The sequence below is a fragment of the Somniosus microcephalus genome, chromosome 12, assembly GCF_052327205.1.
Source record: "Somniosus microcephalus isolate GS21.2 chromosome 12, FLI_Smic_1.0, whole genome shotgun sequence".
NCBI lineage: Eukaryota > Metazoa > Chordata > Chondrichthyes > Squaliformes > Somniosidae > Somniosus > Somniosus microcephalus.
In genome coordinates, this window is record NC_140998.1 from 223,497,626 (window position 1) to 223,519,170 (window position 21,545).

At 47.1% G+C, this 21,545-nt stretch overlaps 1 protein-coding gene and 1 non-coding gene across 3 annotated transcripts in view; one reads left to right on the forward strand and one right to left on the reverse strand.

The window, feature by feature from the left end:
• Positions 1-431: 431 nt before the first annotated feature.
• Positions 432-502, reverse strand: trnag-ccc (transfer RNA glycine (anticodon CCC)). Its single transcript has one exon. It is a non-coding gene; the product is annotated as a tRNA-Gly (tRNA).
• Positions 503-2,064: 1,562 nt separating this feature from the next.
• Positions 2,065-21,545, forward strand: part of LOC147110188 (retroviral integration site protein Fli-1 homolog) — a 184,540-nt gene continuing 165,059 nt past the window's right edge. Inside the window, exon 1 of one of the 2 annotated variants that reach the window (XM_086004115.1) lies at positions 2,065-2,232. In XM_086004115.1, the coding sequence (XP_085860241.1) occupies positions 2,215-2,232 (18 nt within the window). In that variant the 5' untranslated portion in view covers positions 2,065-2,214. The remainder of the gene's footprint in view (positions 2,233-21,545) is intronic. The other variant, XM_086004116.1, reaches the window with a different exon arrangement.

Genomic DNA, 21,545 nt, shown 5'->3' on the forward strand with positions numbered 1-21,545 from the left:
ACTATCACAGAACCATCTCCTGAATCTAACAGAATTAGACACACGAAATAGGAGCAGGATCAGGCTACACGGCCCCTGGGCCCGCTCTGCTACCCACAGGGCCATGACCGATCCAAACCTAGACTCATGTCCAAATTCCTGCTCGCTCCCCGTAACCCTTAATTCCCTTTACTTCTAGGAAACTGTCTATTTCTGTTTTAAATTTATGTAATGATGTAGCTTCTGCAGCTTTCTAAAATGTGCGGGGCCCAGAATTGGACACAATACTCCACAGTTGGGAGGGGAAGTGGGATTCGCTGATAGCACTCTTGCAGAGAGAGCCGGCATGGAATCGACGGGCCGAATGGCCTTCTATCCGTGCTGCAACCATTCATTTCATCATCATTATTGCATGTCGAGGTCTGTAACTGCCATGTTTTTGTAAAAACTTGTGCGCCGCCCGGGAATCGAACCCGGCTCACAAGAATGGGAATCTTGCATGACACCACTACACCAGCGGCGCAGATAGCTGCCATCCTGCTGATTGCATTCTCTAGCGCGCTGCTACACCAGGGCCAGCTGATCCACAGGTAGTACTGTCCACCGCCATCTCCTTCAGTCCAGGTACACTCTGCACTCCAGACACTGGCCGAGCAGCGGCGCGCTTGCAGTCTTTCGCCGCCTGACGCGCCCAGCCGGCTAATATCCTGCGCCAGGGTGTCCAGCACTGAGAGGCAATGGCCCAGTCAGGAGAGGAATCTCCGGGCCTGCCTGGCTCCCTCTCCTCTTGCTCCGGCTCTGATGTGAGGGAGGTAATGTTGGGTTCTCGGCTATCAACAGCGGCAGCAAAACTTTGGCGCCGTATCTCGGCCCACAGGACACTCGCTTCACAGAAAGAAATCTGCAACTTCTGCTACACAGCCGCGCCCTAAAAACCGCACTCAGCATTTCCAACTCGCTCAATCTCATCCTCGCTCTGTTCATCTTCAATTCTGTCTCGCCTTCTCTCTCTCTCTCCGTCTCTCTCTCTCTGTCTCTCTCTCGCTCGCCTTCTCTCTCTCTCTCCGTCTCTCCCTCTCTCTCTCTGTCTCTCTCTCTGTCTCTCTCTGTCTCTGTCTCTCTCTCTCTCTCTGTCTCTCTCTCTCTCTCTCTGTCTCTCTCTCTCTCTGTCTCTCTCTCTCTGTCTCTCTCTGTCTCTCTGTCTCTCTCTCTGTCTCTCTCTCTGTCACTCTCTGATCTCTATCTCTATCTCTCTCTCTGTCCCTCTGTCTCTCTCTCTGATTCTCTCTCCCTCTCTCTGATCTTTATCTCTCTGTTACTCTCTGATTCTCTCTCTCTCTCTCTCTCGGGTTCTCTCTATTTCTCTCTCTGTCTCTCTCTGACCTCCCTCGATCTCTCTCTCTCTCTGATTCACTCTCTCTGATCTTTCTCTACCTGTTACTCTCTGATTCTCTCTCTCTCTCTCTCTGATTCTCTCTCTTTCTCTTTCTGTCTCTCTGATCTTTATTTATGTTACTCTGATTCTCGCTCTCTGTTCTTTCTCTCTCTGTTACTCTCTGATTCTCTCATTCTCCCTCTCTCTGTCTCTCTCTGATCTCTCTCTCTCTCTGATTCTCTCTTTCTCTCTCTATCTCTCTCTCTGATCTCTCTCTCTCTCTCTCTCTGATTCTCTCTCTTTCTCTGTTCTTTCTCTCTCTGTTACTCTCTGATTCTCTCTCTCCTTCTGTCTCTCTCTCTCTTTCTCTCTGTCTCTCTCTGATCTATCTCTCTCTCTCTGATTCTCCCTTTCTCTCTCTCTGATTCTCTCTCTCTGAGTCTCTCTCTTTCTCTGTTCTTTCTCTCTCTGTTACTCTCTGATTCTCTCTCTTTCTCTGTTCTTTCTCTCTCTATTACTCTCTGATTCTCTCTCACCCTCTGTTCTTTCTCTCTCTCTGTTACTCTCTCTCTCTCTCTCTCTGTTACCCATTCTCTATCTCAAACTTTGACACAAGAGCTTCACCTTCGAGATGAGAACTCCACTCACACTCACATCCACCAATAGGAAACCAGCCTGCTCTCGGCGCTGACTTCACTTCCCAAATTTAGAAAAACTGCTGTCATCCGGTTACTGGTGTGGACAGCAAGGACTGCAATGATCGCGACCCTGGCGGGCGAGCAGCGCGGGTCCTGAGGCCACTGTGTTCATTAAAAAAACAAGAGATAATTTGTTGTAATAAATCCAGAAGCGCGGGTACGATGGACTGCACTGTCAAGGTAAGTGGAGCGGTGTTGTTTGAGGCGGACCGGTGGAGGGGAAGGTCTGACGAACACCCACAGACCTTTTATGTAGAGGCTGCAAAGCGCGCCGGTAATCCGAGGTCCCCACTCTTTCCTTCTGGTAGAAAAAGCTCCCTCTTCCTTCCCGTTGGCGGTTGTAAGTCTGCGCTGTAACAAGACTAGAAACCACTGCAAGATAAAACCAAAACAGTGTCCGGCGGACGCGCTCGGCAATCACACTTTACACATAATTTTTTTTTTCGAACAAAAAAAAGTTGCATTGGTGCCGAGCCGCTCGTTGCCACCCGGGTGCCCCCAAGTGTGAAGAAGGCTTGAGACTCAGTCCCGTTAAACAGGATCTATGGTTAGATAAATGCTGAATGACTCCAATGAAATAATCCTTTACAATTTTTTTAAAAATGGACGGTCGGGTGAGACTGAAATGCAAGGTGCATGAGTTAGAGAGAGAGAGCGAGAGAGCGGCGCCCAAGTAACCCTGACTCAAACACCAATCTTCAAATTGTTTTTGCGGGACCAGCCTTTGATGTCGAGTTGCTGCACTGAAGGACAATGCGAACATTTTTTTTTCTGGGGCGGGGAAGGCAGATTGCGATTAACCAGTTTATGAACTGCAGAAACCCAATTAATGCAAACTTTCACAACCAGTCCTGGAGAATCCGTGACGGCGAATCGTGCAAAAAAAAAAATAATAGGCGAGGCGACAACATTGGTCAATGGGTAAATTTCTCAGCACAGGGAATGCAACTAAGATTCTGGTTTCAAGTTTTCCTTTTTCTTTCTCCTTCAAGGATAGTTGGGGTTATTTAAAGCACAATTGACATTAACTCGCAGCGAGCTTCATCAGGTGGCTTATCTACAAGAGCAGGGACTTCCGGCCGCAAGACTCATGTTTCCTGCCCTAGTTTCCTGAGGCTGTGTAGCAAGGGAGCAAAAAAAAATGTCTTTTGCAACGACAGTTGAAAGCTGGTGACGTGCTTTCGGGGTAAACAACTGTCCAAATTAACGCCGCCAATTTCTCTCTCTCTCTTTTTTTAGTTCAATGGAGACCCTTTGTGTTGCAAAGGAAAATAATAATGAGAATTGTGTAACCATTGTTTCAGTAGCTGACCCGGGGTGCAGGAGGTTGCTGCAGATCTGTGTGAAACCGCAGAGCGCTGGGAGCTTTGCTGCACTTAAAAGTTGCTGCAAAAACACGATTAGGCCCGACCTCTGCAGATTGAGCCAGCACCCTGCCAAAAAAAACTTCTGCATTTTTTTCAGCAACGCGACCCAGCAGCTGCTTAAACCGAGCTGTGAGCGATAAGAATCGTGATATCAAAATTCCCGGGGCCATGGACCCCGAGCAGCGAGAAAAAAAAAAACACTAAAGAAAACAGGTCATACCTCAATTAATATTTGAAGTACGCACCCAAGGAATAAGAAAGGAACGAGCTTGGGTCACCGTCTAAAACGCCACCCTCACGTCCAACAGTGTCAGTAACTGCCCAGGTACAGCAAACAGTTAAACTTCACAGACACTGTCAGACCAACACCGATTTCGTCACAGGAAGGTTTAACAGCACATCCCCAGCACCGAGTGTAAGACAAGAGGAACGTTTGCAAAAATTTTAATGTACCTTTGAGATAACGAAAAAAACCTGTAATACACTGGGCGGGAGTTAATCTCCTCCTTTCTTAATAGTGAGATTCCTTGCAATTATTCTCTCCCTAGGTCCGTGCCAGGATTTCTGAGGTTTCGGTTGTTACACAGTTAAAAATCTGCTGGTTGGGAGGCTATTTATATATGAAGGTGAATTTACACCAAAAGCCAAACTAAATGGAGATCTATTACAGATAAAAATCTCAAATATAGAACTGTAACTGTGCAGGTAGCCCGTCTCCAGTGTCTTGTACTCATCCGTTCAAGTATGCAGTGATGAAATTAAGATCAATTCTACACTGTCCCATCAAACACTCCTAGGGCAGGTACAGCACGGGTTAGATACAGAGTAAAGCTCCCTCTACACTGTCCCATCAAACACTCCTAGGGCAGGTGCAGCACGGGTTAGATACAGAGTAAAGCTCCCTCTACACTGTCCCATCAAACACTCCTAGGGCAGGTACAGCACGGGTTAGATACAGAGTAAAGCTCCCTCTACACTGTCCCATCAAACACTCCCAGGGCAGGTACAGCACGGGGTTAGATACAGAGTAAAGCTCCCTCTACACTGTCCCATCAAACACTCCCAGGGCAGGTACAGCACGGGTTAGATACAGAGTAAAGCTCCCTCTACACTGTCCCATCGAACACTCCCAGGGCAGGTACAGCACGGGTTAGATACAGAGTAAAGCTCCCTCTACACTGCCCCATCAAACACTCCTAGGGCAGGTGCAGCACGGGTTAGATACAGAGTAAAGCTCCCTCTACACTGTCCCATCAAACACTCCCAGGGCACGTACAGCACGGGTTAGATACAGAGTAAAGCTCCCTCTACACTGTCCCATCAAACACTCCCAGGGCAGGTACAGCACGGGTTAGATACAGAGTAAAGCTCCCTCTACACGGTCCCATCAAACACTCCGAGGGCAGGTACAGCACGGGTTAGATACAGAGTAAAGCTCCCTCTACACTGCCCCATCAAACACTCCAAGGGCAGGTGAAGCACGGGTTAGATACAGAGTAAAGCTCCCTCTACACTGTCCCATCAAACACTCCCAGGGCACGTACAGCACGGGTTAGATACAGAGTAAAGCTCCCTCTACACTGTCCCGTCAAACACTCCTAGGGCAGGTGCAGCACGGGTTAGATACAGAGTAAAGCTCCCTCTACACTGTCCCATCAAACACTCCCAGGGCAGGTAAGGAACAGGACAGATATAGAGTAAAGCTCCCTCTACACTGTCCCATCAAACACTCCCAGGGCAGTACAGCACGGGTTAGATACAGAGTAAAGCTCCCTCTACACTGTCCCATCAAACACTCCCAGGGCAGGCACAGCACGGGTTAGATACAGAGTAAAGCTCCCTCTACACTGCCCCATCAAACACTCCCAGGACAGGTACAGCATGGGTTAGATACAGAGTAAAGCTCCCTCTACACTGTCCCATCAAGCACTCCCAGGGCAGGTACAGCACGGGTCAGAGACAGAGTAAAGCTCCCTCTACACTGTCCCCATCAAACACTCCCAGCGCAGGGACAGCATGGGTGAGATATAGAGTAAAGCTCCCTCTACACTGTCCCATCAAACACTCCCAGGGCAGGTACAGCACGGGTTAGATACAGAGTAAAGCTCCCTCTACACTGTCCCATCAAACACTCCCAGGGCAGGTACAGCACGGGTCAGAGACAGAGTAAAGCTCCCTCTACACCATCCCATCAAACACTCCCAGGGCAGGTACAGCACGGGTTAGATACACAGTAAAGCTCCCTCTACACTGTCCCATCAAACACTCCCAGGGCAGGTACAGCACGGGTTAGATACAGAGTAAAGCTCCCTCTACACTGTCCCATTAAACATTCCCAGGGCAGGTACAGCACGGGTTAGATACAGAGTAAAGCTCCCTCTACACTGTCCCATTAAACATTCCCAGGGCAGGTACATCACGGGTTAGATACAGAGTAAAGCTCCCTCTACACTGTCCCATCAAACACTCCCAGGGCAGGTACAGCACGGGTTAGATACAGAGTAAAGCTCCCTCTACACTGTCCCATCAAACACTCCCAGGACAGGTACAGCACAGGTTAGATACAGAGTAAAGCTCCCTCTACATTGTCCCATCGAACAATCCCAGGGCAGGTACAGCACGGGTTAAATACAGAGTAAAGCTTCCTCTACACTGTCCCATCAAACACGCCCAGGGCAGGTACAGCACGGGTTAGACACAGAGTAAAGCTCCCTCTACACTGTCCTATCAAAAACTCCCAGGGCAGGTACAGCACGGGTTAGACACAGAGATAAGCTTCCTCTACACTGTCCCATCAAACGCTCCCAGGGCAGGTACAGCACGGGTTAGATACAGAGTTTGCGGATGACACCAAATTGGGGGTGGGGGTGGGGGGGGTGGGATAGTCAATACTGAGGAGGATTGCAACAAGTTACAGGAGTACATTAATAAACTTGCAGAATGGGCATATAATTGAAAAATGAAGTTCAATGCACGAAAATGTGAAGTATTACATTTAGTAGGAAGAATAGGGAGGTCACATCACTTGGAGGGTGCGAGTCTGGGAGGGGTAGAGGAACAAAAGAATCTCGGAGTACATATACACAAATCACTAAAATTTGCGACCGAGGTCCGTTAAAAAATCAAACCAAGCACTGGGGTTTATTTCTAGAGGGATAGAATTGATAAGTAGGGAAGTTATGCTAAACCTGTATTGAACCTTGGTTAGACCACACTTATACTGCGTACAGTTCTGGTCGCCATATTATAAAAAGGATATAGAGATACTGGAGAGGGTGCAGAGAAGATTTACAAGGATGATACCAGAAGTGCGAGGGTATACATATCAGGAAAGGATGGACAGGCTGGGTCTCTTTTCTCTTGAAAAGAGAAGGCTGATGGGTGACCATTAGAGGTCTTTAAAATTATAAAACATTTTGATAGAGTGGATACAGAGAGAATGTTTCCACTTGTGGGGAAGACCAGAATTAGAGGCCGTCAATATAAGATAGTCACCAAGAAATCCAATAAGGAATTCAGAAGAAACTTCTTTACCCAGAGAGTGGTGAGAATGTGGAACTCGCTACCACAGGGAGTGGTTGAAGTGAATAGTATAGATGCATTTAAACGGGAGGGTGTACAAGCGTATGAGGGAGAAGGGAAGAGATATAGATGAAGATAGACGGAAGGAGGCTCGAGCGGAGCATAGACGCCGGCATGGACTGGTTGGGCCGAATGGCCTGTTTCTGTGCCATACATTCTATGTAATCCTATGTACACTGTCCCATCAAACACTCCCAGGGCAGGTACAGCACGGGTTAGATACAGAGTAAAGCTCCCGCTACACTGTCCCATCAAACACTCCCAGGGCAGGTACAGCACGGGTTAGATACAGAGTAAAGCTCCCGCTACACTGTCCCATCAAACACTCCCAGGGCAGGTACAGCACGGGGTTAGATACAGAGTAAAGCTCCCTCTACAATGTCCCATCAAACACTCCCAGGGCAGGTACAGCACGGGTTAGATACAGAGTAAAGCTCCCTCTACACTGTCCCATCAAATACTCCCAGGGCAGGTACAGCATGGGTTAGATACAGAGTAAAGCTCCCTCTACACTGTCCCATCAAACACTCCCAGGGCAGGTACAGCACGGGTTAGATACAGAGTAAAGCTCCCGCTACACTGTCCCACCAAACACTCCCAGGGCAGGTACAGCACGGGGTTAGATACAGAGTAAAGCTCCCTCTACACTGTCTCATCAAACACTCCCAGAGCAGGTACAGCACGGGGTTCGATACAGAGTAAAGCTCCCACTACACTGTCCCATCAAACACTCCCAGGGCAGGTACAGCACGGGTTAGATACAGAGTAAAGCTCCCGCTACACTGTCCCATCAAACACTCCCAGGGCAGGTACAGCACGGGTTAGATACAGAGTAAAGCTCCCTCTACACTGTCCCACCAAACACTCCCAGGGCAGGTACAGCACGGGGTTAGATACAGAGTAAAGCTCCCTCTACATTGTCCCATCAAACACTCCCAGGGCAGGTACAGCACGGGTTAGATACAGAGTAAAGCTCCCTCTACACTGTCCCATCAAACACTCCCAGGGCAGGTACAGCACGGGTTAGATACAGAGTAAAGCTCCCTCTACATTGTCCCACCAAACACTCCCAGGGCAGGTACGGCACGGGTTAGATACAGAGTAAAGCTCCCTCTACACTCTCCCATCAAACACTCCCTGGGCAGGTACAGCACAGGGTTAGATACAGAGTAAAGCTCCCTCTACACTCTCCCATCAAACACTCCCAGGGCAGGTACTGAATTCCACATCCCACGCCAGCCGTTTCCAGTTCCTGAAATGTACTGCCCATTTGTGGAGAATCGTGGCCAGTTTCTGCGGTCTGGACCCACTCCTGATTTTTGTGAATGGACGCTGCCTTGGGCTCGTGCTGTGCCGGGAGTTTCCCGGACTCGGAGAGGGATGGAGGACATTTCCCCAGACGTTAGATTAGATCCCTGGATCTCATTGGGCCGCCCGATCTCAGCAGTGTTGATATTGAAATATTCGGGCTTTGATTCGGGCCAATTCTCTTCTGTACAAATGATCTGCCAGTGAACCCACTGTCACAGGAAGCCGAGTTTAAAGACTACACACCCATTCTGATCCGATTGACGTTCTGGGCTGCAAAGTAATATCAGATAATGCTGGAAACACTCAGCAGGGCAGGCAGCATCTGTGGAGAGAGAGAAACAGTTATCGTGTCAGGTCGATGAACTTTCGTCAGAACTGGAAAAAATGTGAGAGATATAACAGGGTTTGAGCAAATACAGAGGCGGGGAACGTGGGGCGGGGAGGAGGGAAAAACAAAAGGGAAGGTCTGTGATAGGGTTGGACGACAGGAGAGATTAAATGACAAAAGGTAAGGCGAAAGGAGATGGTAATGGGACAAGTAAAGCAACAAGATCTTATTGAATGGCGGAGCAGGCTCGAGGGGCCGAATGGCCGACTCCTGCTCCTATTTCTTACGTTCTTGTGTTCTTAAAGGATGGGTCTAGAGGAGGTGTGAATGCAGCTGAATCGAGTATCATTTCACGCTCAGCGAGCTTGGGGTATCGGCAGATGATAGTCGCGGGAAGGGATGACTGAGAGAGGTTTGAGATTCTGGGCAAGGAGGAGTTAAGTAGCAGAGGGAGTTTAGTGTCAAAACTTCAAACGGGCTGTGCCTGATAACCGCCCTAGTTTTGCAATTGAAGGCCGCGCCAGGTTGGGCCAAGTGATAGAAGATGACAGACACCTTACAATAGCGGAAGGAGATCACAGGCCCAGGGGTATTTCCTGGGATCCAGGTCGGCATCTGAACTGGCAGAGAAGCGACAGTGCGGCTACTGAAAAGCAAGTGCAGACTTTCTTCCCGACAGCCTGAGCTAAAGTGAGAAATGCTCACATTTCTCCAGCGCCTTTCACCACCTCAGGACGTCCCAAGGCGCTTCACAGCCAATGAAGTACTTTTTTTGAAGTGTGGCCACTGTTGTAATGTAGGAAACGCGGCAGCCAATTTGCGCACAGCAAGCTCCCACAAACAGCAATGTGATAATGACCCAGGTCATCGGTTTCAGTGATGTTGATTGTGGGATAAATGTTGGTACCAGGACACCGGGGAGAACTCCCCCTGCTCTTCTTCAAAATAGTGACCATGGATCTTTTACTTGGTTTACCGTCCCATCCGAAAGACAGCACGTCCTATAGTGCGGCGCTCCCCCAGTACTGCCCCTCCGGAAGTACAGCACTCCCTCAGTACTGCCCCTCCGACAGTGCGGCACTCCCCCAGTAGTGCCCCTCCAACAGTGCAACGCTCCCACAGTACTGCCCCTCTGACAGTGCAGCACTTCCTCAGTACTGCCCCTCCGAGATTGCGGCGCTCCCTCAGTACTGACCCTCTGACAGTGTGGCGCTCCCTCAGTACTGACCCTCCGACAGTGCAGCGCTCCCTCAGTACTGCCCCTCTGAAGTGCAGCGCTCCCTCAGTACTGACCCTCCAACAGTGCAGCGCTCCCTCAGTACTGCCCCTCTGACAGTGCGGCACTCCCCCAGTACTGACCCTCCGACAGTGCAGTGCGCCCTCAGTACTGCTCCTCTGACAGTGCGGCGCTCCCTCAGTACTGCCCCTCCGAGATTGCGGCGCTCCCTCAGTACTGACCCTCCAACAGTGCAGCGCTCCCTCAGTACTGCCCCTCTGACAGTGCGGCACTCCCCCAGTACTGACCCTCCGACAGTGCAGTGCGCCCTCAGTACTGCCCCTCTGACAGTGCAGCATTTCCTCAGTACTGCCCCTCCGAGATTGCGGCGCTCCCTCAGTACTGACCCTCTGACAGTGCGGCGCTCCCTCAGTACTGACCCTCCGACAGTGCAGTGCTCCCTCAGTACTGCCCCTCTGAAGTGCAGCGCTCCCTCAGTACTGACCCTCCAACAGTGCAGCGCTCCCTCAGTACTGCCCCTCTGACAGTGCGGCACTCCCCCAGTACTGACCCTCCGACAGTGCAGTGCGCCCTCAGTACTGCTCCTCTGACAGTGCGGCGCTCCCTCAGTACTGACCCTCCGACAGTGCAGCGCTCCCTCAGAACTGCCCGTCCAACAGTGCGGCACTCCCCCAGTAGTGCCCCTCCAACAGTGCAATGCTCCCACAGTACTGCCCCTCCGACAGTGCAGCACTTCCTCAGTACTGCCCCTCCGAGAGTGCGGCGTTCCCTCAGTACTGACCTTCTGACAGTGCAGCGCCTCCTCAGTACTGCCCCTCCGACAGTGCGGCGCTCCCTCAGTACTGCCCCTCCAACAGTGCGATGCTCCCTCAGTACTGCGCCTCTCTCACCCTATTTCTCTCCCTCTCTGTCACCCTGTTTCTCAAGTCTCTGTAACCCGGCTAAATCCCTCTCTGTTACCCTGTCTCTCTCCCTCTCTGTCACTTTATTTCTCTCCCTCTCTGTCACCATGACTTTTTTCCTCCCTGTCACCCTGTCTTTCACCCTCTCTGTCACCCTCTTTGTCATCCTGTCTCCCACCCTCTCTGTCACCTTGTTTCTCACCCTTTCTGTTACCCTGTCTCTCACCCTCTCTGCCACCCTGTTTCTCTCCCTCTCTGTCATTTTGTTTCTCTCCCTCTCTGTCACCCGGTTTCTCTCCCTCTCTGTCACCCTGTTTGTCTCTACCCCTTTCTCTGCTGGCTCTAAGCTGACGTCACAGAGTTGAAAGGCCAATGTTCTATTGCACTACAACCTTCTGCCACAATTGCTAGACATCTGACCAGCTCTACAGAGATGAACATTCAGCGTTGGTCTCCCACTCTGGGCCCAATCATAGACAGAAATCTTTCGCCTTCCGCTCCTCGGGGTTGAAGAGAGGAACCATCACCTCTGTAGTGAGTCTAAGCCTAGGCCTCATGCCCAGATGAGCCACTGTGCCAATGGACAGGAAGTTTCCACCTGCACCAATACAATCTCACTCAGATCAGGCTCAGCACTGAACGCCTCTCCACCTCACACTGTCAGCAACACACTCGCAGTTGTCCCGTCAGGTCCAGCTCGACGCCAGTTTGAAATCTCTTACCCATTAAATAAGAGACTCCAAATTCCCTGTGCTCAGTATCCCCCGTCAAGCACCTTTACAGGACTTGGGAGCATCAGTCAGTTTTGCAATGTTAGCGGCGACTGGAAACCAGGTTAACCACACAATGCAAGGTTGACATTCCTGTGAACTTCAGTGTGGTTTCAACTTCATTGGAATCAGAACATGTTAATTTTAAACTAGGTTGAATTAAAACGGTTGGTGTTGTTTTTTTAACTGATACGTGGAGAATGAAAAGAAGAAAGACTCGCGCCTTTCACCACCTCAGGACGTCCCAAAGAGCTTCACAGGCAATGAAGTACTTGTTTTGAAGTGTGGCCACTGTTGTATTGTAGGAAACTCGGCAGCCAATTTGCGCAAAGCAAGATCCCACAAACAGCAATGTGATAACGACCCAGATCATCTGTTTTTTTGTGACGTTCATTGAGGGATAAATATTGTCCCCGGGACACAGGGAATGTCTCCCCCTGCTCTTCTTTCAATACTGGCATTGGGATCTTTTATGTCCACCTGAGAGGGCAGACGGGGCCTCGGTTTAACGTCTCATCCAAAAGGCTGTCTCTTTGACAGTGCAGCGCTCCCTCAGTACTGCACCTCCGACAGTGTGGCAGTCCCTCAGTACTGCCCCTCCGACAGTGTGGCACTCCCTCAGTACTGCACCTCCGACAGTGCGGCACTCCCTCAGTACTGCCCCTCCGACAGTGTGGCACTCCCTCAGTACTGTCCCTCCGACAGTGCGGCACTCCCTCAGTACTGCACCTCCGATAGTGCGGCACTCCCTCAGTACTGACCCACCCTCCGTATTGCCCCTCCCTCAGTACTGCCCCTCTGACAGTGCGGCGCTCCCTCAGTACTGCCCCTCCGACAGTGCGGCGCTCCCTCAGTACTGACCCTCAGACAGTGCAGCACTCCCTCAGTACTGCACTGCAGTGTCAGCCTAGGTTATTGTGCTCAAGTCTCTGGAGTGGGACTATGAACCCACAACCTTCTGACTCAGAGGCGAGAATGCTAACGGCTGAGCCACGGCCGACACAACCATTGAGTGCTGGTCAGGTGACAGCGATTTGAGAGATTGCAGACTGTCGGAGATAGTGAGGGAGGGGAGGAGTCCATGGTTAGAGATCCTGAGATATAGTAAGCAACGGTGTGATACATGTTGTTTATTTAATCTGAAGCATCATCTCATCAGAGTTGAAGGCTGCAAGTTAGCAAAAACGTGAGTTAATTTCAGATGCAAAATTAAGCGCTTCCCACCTACAGCAGATGGATGTTACACCTTCAATTCCTTCCAATACACCAGGTCACCATTAATAGACACTGCTAGCGGATCTCAAGTAGTCTTACTCATGGTAAGCCGGATAATATGCTGTTTTTTATTCATTCCTGGGTTGTGGGCGTCGCTGGCAAGGCCGGCATTTATTGCCCATCCCTTATTGCCTTTGAGAAGGTGGCGGTGAGCCGCCTTCTTGAACCACTGCAGTCCGTGTGGTGAAGGTGCTCCCACAGTGCTGTTAGGGAGGGTGTTCCAAGATTTTGACCCAGTGACAATGAAGGAACTTGGAGGTGGTGGTGTTCCCATGCGCCTGCTGCCTTTGTCCTTCTAGATAGTAGAGGTTGCGAGTTTGGGAGGTGCTGCTGAAGAAGCCTTGGCGAGTTGCTGCAGTGCATCTTGTAGAGGGTACACACTGCAGCCGCGGTCTGCAGATGATGGAGGGAGTGAATGTTTAAGGTGGTGGATGGGTTGCCAATCATGCGGGCTGATTTGTCCTGGATGGTGTTGAGCTTCTTGAGTGTTTTTGGAGCTGCACTCATCCAGGCAAGAGGAGAGTATTCCATCACACTCCTGACTTGTGCCTTGTAGATGGTGGAAAGGCTTTGGGGTGTCAGGAGGTGAGACACTCGCCACAGAATACTTAGCCTCTGACCTGCCTTAGTGGCTGGTCCTGTTAAGTTTCTGGTCAATAGTGACCCCAGGATTATTTTACAAGGGCAGAGTGTTATATTATGGACTGTAGAATGTATTATTCTGCTAAGCCAAAGAGGTGCCTCTAACTCGACATATTGTTGTTAAGTAAACTCAGATTGAGATCCCTCAGTGCTTAGTTGTTTGTGTCATGCTATTTTTTATATCTGTTATATTCAGTATGGTGGTGCGTGTTCTCTTGAAGGGTTCTGTGTAAACCAGCTCTTAATGAAAATCTCATTATAAAAGTGTCTGCATCATTTTGCAATTACACGTGACCTCTGTAGACATCCCTATGAGAGAACTGGCAGTGCTCCAGGTGTCAAAATGTGCTTGTTACACACCTTTAGTGAGTTGCGCGCAGGCTGCTCAGTGCTCAGATCCATTTCCCCCCTAAGTCACTCAAAGTCCTGTACAAATATCATCCGTCACTTTTCCCTGAGTGACGGAAATGACTAACATCCAAGATAAACACTAAAAAAATGAAAAATACATATTTCATGATAACATGATTAAATCTACCCATTCAATTGTCTTCTGTGTCTTGTAATGCCTTCATTAAGATATTTTTTTACTAGACTGCCTCGGCCTCTCACAAAAGCCCAGATTTGGACTGGAAATTTTTGCCCAAAGATCTGGCACATGCACGATGGGCCAAAAGGCCTACTTCTGTGCTGTGTCATTCTATGATTCTAGGTTGGCTAATTCAATCTGAGCATGTGCAGTGTGCATACATTTCCAGACTGCATCAATAGTTGACCTATAGCAGTTTATATTCAATTGTTTTTCAAACTTATTTGGAAAAAAGCTGGTACAAAAATACCATTAATTTATTAAGTTCAGTTAAAGATTATATTGACTGCCTTTTTTCGAAAAAAGTGAAGATGTACATTTATTCAAAAGTCTGTGAGAGAGTCAGAAGATTCGACTGCTGATTACGCAAAGAGCTTGTGTCTTTCATCATCTTAACTTGAGTTAATTTTTCCAAAATAAAGATGAATTGAATTTTAGCTAACTGCCTCTAATTAGCATCTGATTATCACCTGTAATATTTACAGTTAGAAAATGTTAAAATTGTAATCACTGGCACCAGTGAGGTACTAAGGGAGATAGATACAGAATGTCTTTCCTCATCTTAATTTGAGTTATTTTAACCCCTCCTCCCCAAAATATGTTGAATTTTGAGAATTTAATTATCACCTGTTTGTTCCAATAATTAGAACTTTTAAATTTTCTTGCAATAGAGACTGAGTCCAAGACAGGGGCCCAGGGTTCTGTCATGAGATACTAAATTGATTTGTTTTTACAAAGGTCTCTTAGAAAGTCATAGGCTGCTGTTGCCACAATCTGGCTATCCCTCCTCAGTGATGTCAGACCCGTGGCCAACCCCCCTCACTGACAGACACCAGCTATCCATACACAAGTGAGCCAGACCTCACGCTGCAAACCCTGGCTGTGCCAAACCCCAGGCTCCCTCCCCCCCCAACCCCACAAAAGATTAAAGAACCTCACAAGCTGTCAAGACGTATGAGGAGAGATTGTGTCGATTGGGCTTATACTCACTGGAGTTTAGAAGATTGAGAGGGGATCTCATCGAAACCTATAAAATTCTGTCAGGTCTGGACAGACTAGATGCAGGAAGGATGTTTCTGATGGTCGGGGAGTCCAGAACCAGGGGTCATAGTCTAAGGATAAGGGGTAAGCCATTTAGGACTGAAATGAGGAGGAATTTCTTCACCCAGAGAGTGGTGAACCTGTGGAATTCTCTGCCACAGAGGGCGGTGGAGGCCAGTTCATTAAATATATTCAAGAAAGAGTTGGATATGTTTCTTGAGGCTGAAGGGATCAAGGGATATGGGGAAAAGGCGGGGACAGGGTACTGAGTTTGGATGATCAGCCATGATCACATTGAATGGCGGAGCAGGCTCGAAGGGCCGAATGGCCTACTCCTGCTCCTATCTTCTATGTTTCTGTGTAAACCTCAACTGTCCCACTTCAGCACTCTGAAATTCCAAGGCTCCCTCCCCAGTTCTGCAAAGGCCCCAAGACTGTTCCCGAATGGACCAACGCACAGGACTGACCCATTGCGATCGGTGTAAGACTCCCCCAAATGCAGATAAAGAACTCCCCTCCCTCCCCAGTAAGACTCAATACCAAATATTGCCTCCATTTGTTACAAGGTGCTTTGTATTCTCAGTGACGTAAGAAAACTACGAGGCACTTGGTCTGAGTATTAAACAAGGCTTTAATCAACTGTTTTTCAACATGGAGATCTAGTTGTGTCCTTCACTAGTTCCTGTTAAAGAATGTCCTGAGCAAGCTGGGCTCATGCCCGAGTATTTATACTCTCCCTGGACAGCGCCACCAGCAGGCCGCCCAGTATCATTACATAAGTCATTTCCACATGAATAACAAGATTCATGTCAGTCAGCTTTTTCTTAACTTAACCAGACTGATTCCTGGGATGGGGAGATTGTCCTATGAGGAGAGATTGAGTAGACTAGGCCTATATTCTCCGGAGTTTAGAAGAATGAGCGCTGATCTCATTGAAACATACAAAATTCTTACAGGGCTTGACAGGGTAGATGCAGGGAGGATGTTTCCCCTGGCTGGAGAGTCTAGAACCAGGGGTCACAGTCTCAGAATAAGGGGTCGGCCATTTAGGACTGAGATGAGAAGAAATGTCTTCACTCAGAGGGTGGTGAATCTTTGGAATTCTCTGCCCCAGAGGGCCATGGAGACTCAATCGTTGAGTATATTCAAGACAGAGATCGATAGATTTTTGAATATTAAGGGAATCAAGGGATATGGGGATAGTGCAGGAAAGTGGAGATGAGATAGAAGATCAGCCATGATCTTATTGAATGGGAGAGCAGGCTCGAAGGGCCAATTAGCCTACTCCTGCTCCTAATTCTAATGTTCTTGTGTTCTTACCTTCTGAAAGATAAAATTTAAATACAAAAGTAATTGATCATATATAATGCAGAAAGGGACACTTATTTATAGTTTTCACAGAATAAATGGATGGCGCTGTGAAATTCAAATTGGTAAAATCCCAAAAGAGCATTTAATAAAATGCTATTTAAGTTAGTCACTGTGAATCGGTGGCCCGAATGTAATATCTTAATAAGAACGAAATTCGGGCGAAGTGTTAAGCAGGCGACCAATTCGCCAGCTCCCCTTTTGCACTCCTTGCCAAGACGAATTTCACCCTAACATCTCCAAATTGGTCACCGGCTGTCAGTGATTGGCTGAGCCGATTCCTGCTCCACAGGAGGCAGTGTTCCAAGGAGTCCCACTCCCTCAAACTGCAACAGATACTTTGCAACATGACCGGCGCTCCCATCTTCTCCAGCCCAACCCTCCAGGGCGGGTCCTGCACAGTAACCTGGTGGACAATCTCGGACCTACAGCCATCTGAACTGATAAAAGTACCATTTTGAAAGGGTAGACAGAAAGAGTGCAAGAGCGAGTGGAATACGGGTGGAGAGAAAGAGATGGAGAGAGAGGCAAAAACAAAGTGATAGAAAGGGAAAGAAGCAGAGAGAGAGAAACTTGACAGAAATATAGTGGCAGAGAGATAGAGACAGAGAGAGGGAGAGAAAAAGTGAGAGTGAGAGTGAGAGACAGAGAGAGGAGAGACATAGAGACAGAGAGAAAGACAGAGAGAGTCAAAGTGAGAGAGACAGAGACAGAGAGAGGCAGAAAGAGAGGGAGAAAGAGAGACAGAGACAGAGAGAGAGACAGACAGACAGAGAAAGAGGTGAGAGACAGAGAGAGAGGGGGAGAGAGACAGAGAGAGAGTGATCGAGATAGACAAGGAGAGAGAGACAGAGAGAGGGGGAGAGAGACAGAGAGAGAGTGACAGAGATAGACAAGGAGAGAGAGACAGAGAGAGAGGGGGAGAGAGACAGAGAGAGAGTGAGAGAGAGAGAACATTGGAACAAAATAACCGGAAGCCAAAGCAGATTAGAATGTTACCGGGCCCTAAAAAGAGAATATAAACTGGCAGACTACCTCACGACCATCAGAGACACAAAACAGAGACAGACCCTCACCAGGTACAGACTAAGCGACCACCAACTGGAAATTGAAAAAGGCAGATACAAGAAATCCTGGCAGCCTAGAGAGAATAGAATATGCGATCAATGTCTGGCCGGCGAGGTTGAAACAGAAATGCATTTCCTCCTAAAATGCGAAAAATTCAACACATCAAGAAACATATTATTCAACAAGCTAAGCCAAACAACCCCAGATTTCAAGGAATTGGATGATCTGTCAAAATTGAGATTAGTCCTAGGAGAAGGAGACAGACCATACCTTGGGGCCAAATATGTAACAACATGTCACAACCTGAGGACTGTTTAAAATTAAGACTGTTTAAAATTAATATTGAACGTACCAAATGAAGTACAAAGACTGTTTAAAATTAATATTGTTTAAAAGTAATATTGTATGTACCCAACAAATGTCAAATCGATTGACACCTACAGAATGTTGGAAAACTGTACCTTTTTGCTATGTAAGCTTTGGCAATATGGTTCTCTGTAAACTTTCATGCCAATAAAGCATTTGAATTGGAATTGGAATTGGAATTGGACAAGGAGAGAGAGACAGAGAGAGAGGGGGAGAGACACAGAGAGAGAGTGACAGAGATAGACAAGGAGAGAGAGATAGAGAGAGAGGGGGAGAAAGACAGAGAGAGAGTGACAGAGAGAGAGAGACAAGGAGAGAGAGACAGAGAGAGAGAGATAAATTGAAAAAGGCAGATGCAAGAAATCCTGGCAGCCTAGAGAGAATAGAATATGCGATCAATGTCTGGCCGGCGAAGTTGAAACAGAAATGCATTTCCTCCTAAAATGCGAAAAATTCAACACATCAAGAAACATATTATTCAACAAGCTAAGCCAAACAACCCCAGATTTCAAGGAATTGGATGACCTGTCAAAATTGAGATTAGTCCTGGGAGAAGGAGACAGACCATACCTTGGGGCCAAATATGTAACAACATGTCACAACCTGAGGACTGTTTAAAATTAAGACTGTTTAAAATTAATATTGAACGTACCAAATGAAGTACAAAGACTGTTTAAAATTAATATTGTTTAAAAGTAATATTGTATGTACCCAACAAATGTCATATCGATTGACACCTACAGAATGTTGGAAAACTGTACCTTTTTGCTATGTAAGCTTTGGCAATATGGTTCTCTGTAAACATTCATGCCAATAAAGCATTTGAATTGGAATTGGAATTGGACAGAGACAGACAGAGAGAGAAGAAAGAAAAACAAGGCAGAATGAGGGAAAACGTTGTAATAACAGATAAAACAGAAAAATTAGATGCAAGGAGTCACAGAGAGGGTGATAGAGTGAGAGAAACAGACGGATAGAGCCACTGAAGGAGGCACAATATTCAGACACAGGCAGATAATGAGGGGATATAAAGTCTGACTGTAGACTTGAAAGGGTTTCAGGGGGATGGGGATTAAAATGTCTAAAACTATGAAAGAAAGAAGGACTCCCGTTTCTCCAGCGCTTTTCACCACCTCAGGACGTCCCAAACCGCTTCACAGCCAATGAAGGACTTTTGAAGTGTGGTCACTGTTGTAATGTTGGAAACGCAGCATCCAATTGGCGTACAGCAAGCTCCCACAAACAGTAATGTGATAATGGCCCAGATCATCTGTTTTAGTGATGTTGGTTGAGGGATAAATATTGGCCCCAGAACAACGGGGAGAACTCCTCCTGCTCTTCTTCCAATAGTGTTGTGGGATCGCCCTCAGTACAGGGTTGTTGACTTGGGGTATGAGCTCTAAATCTCTGGGGGGGGGGGAACTTGAACCCACGACTTTCAAGCTCAGAGGCGAGAGCGCTGCCCACTGAGCCACGGCTCACACGCTAGTGAAGATGTTGGAAATTCTGAGGAAATTCTGTAACATCAAGCACTTGGTTGTTGCTCTTTGAAGAGAGCAATTTTACTCGCATGATTAAAAATACATCTCCCACTAATCATGGGCCCCGATCAGGCCTCAAGTCCCCGCAGCAAGAAAGCTACTGAAGCACTTTCGGATTCAGGCATGTTTATCCCAGATGACGGTTTATAACAGGTGACAGGTTATCCTCACTACAAGAAGGTAACCCAGAGCTAATTGTCTATCTATTTATCTATCTATCTATCTATCTCTCGATCTCTATCTATCTATCTATCTATCTAGCGATCTATCTATCTATCTATCTATCTCTCTCTCTCTCTATCTCTCTATCTATCTATCTACTATCTATTTATCTATCTATCTATCTATCCAGCTCTATCTATCTATCTATCTATCCATCTATCTATCTATCTAGCGATCTAGCGATCTAGCGATCTATCTATCTATATATCTATCGATCTATCTATCTACCTATCTATCTATCTATCTATCTATCTATCTCTCTTTCTCTATCTCTCTATCTGTCTATCTATATCTATCTATCTGGCTATCTATCTGGCTATCTAACTCTATCTGTCTATCTATCTATCTATTTATCAATCAATCTATCGATCCCTCTCTCTCTTGATCTATCTATCTCTCTTTATCTATCTATCTATCTATCGATCTATCTATCTATCGATCTATCTATCTATCTATCGATCTGTCTATCTGTCTCGATCTCTATCTCTATCTATCTACCTCTCTCTCTCGATCTCTCTCGACCTATCAATCTCTCTTTATCTATTTATCGATCTATCTATCTATCTCTCTCTATCTACCTCTCGATCTCTCTCGATCTCTCTCGATCTACCTATCTCTCTTTATCTATCTATCTATATCTATCTATCTATCTATCGATCGATCTATCTATCTATCTCTCTATCAATTTCAATCCAATTCAATTCAAATCGCTTTATTGGCATGATAAGGTACATCTTATGTTGCCAAAGCATCGAAATACATTTATGGTTGAACACATAAATGCAGATCTATTCATACATTGTATAAACAGATATATCCTTGAGTGTATAAATATACATTCGTATAATTTGTATATACTCTTTTCTTAGGTTTACTGGTTGTCCCTCTGTTTATGGGAAGCTGTAACATAGTGTGCCGCTAAGGTTACACAGTTTCTCTCTTCCCCTAGTAGGTATGGGAGTTTTTGGTCGTCATTCAAATTTCTGAATTCAGGGCATATTTGTGTGAATTTTTGGTAGAACTTCTCCCTGATGCCCTGATATTTTCCACAAGCTGTGAGGAAGTGCATCTCTGTCTCCACCACTCCCTGACTGCAGTGAGAGCATATCCTGTCCTCTCTTGGCAGCCGGGTCTGTCTGTGTCTGCCTTTTTCGATGGCCAGGCTATGTTCACTAAGTCTGTACCTTGTCAAGGTTTTTCTCAGTTTGCTATCCTTTACCATGGTCAGGTATTCAGCCATGTTGTATTGTCTGTTTAGGGCCAAGTAGCAACGGAGTTTGTTTTGGGTTTTTGTTGTTTCTGCCCAATATGACAGGTACTTTTCCTTTTGCTTAGTGACAATTGTGTTGGGTCGAATTCTCTGTGCTACGATGTCACTGTCCTGGGGCTGGTTATTGTTAGTAGTGTTAGTGGTTGCTTCACTGAGTCCCAGGACTAGTTGACTGAGGGTATTCATCTTTATGGTCCTTTCTTGGCATTTCAGGGCTTCGTAATGAAAGCAGTGGGGGTTGCTCATTTTTAGGTGTTTCCAAAATCTGGTGGCTCTTTTTTGGATGGTAATTATTAATGGATATTGGCCTAGTTCTGCCCTGCATGCATTGTTTATGGTTTTCCTTTGAGTCCGGAGGATACTTTTACAGAATTCTGCATGTAGGATCTCAATAGGATCTCTCTCTCTATCTACCCCTCTCCCTCGATCTCTCTCAATCTATCTATCTCTCTGTATCTATCTACCTCTCTATCTATCTCTCTATCTATCTCTATCTATCTATCTATCTATCTATCTCTCCATCTCTCTATCTCGCTCTCTCTATCTACTTCTCTCTCGATCTCTCTCGATCTATCTATCTCTCTATCTATCTATCTATCTCTCTATCTATCTCT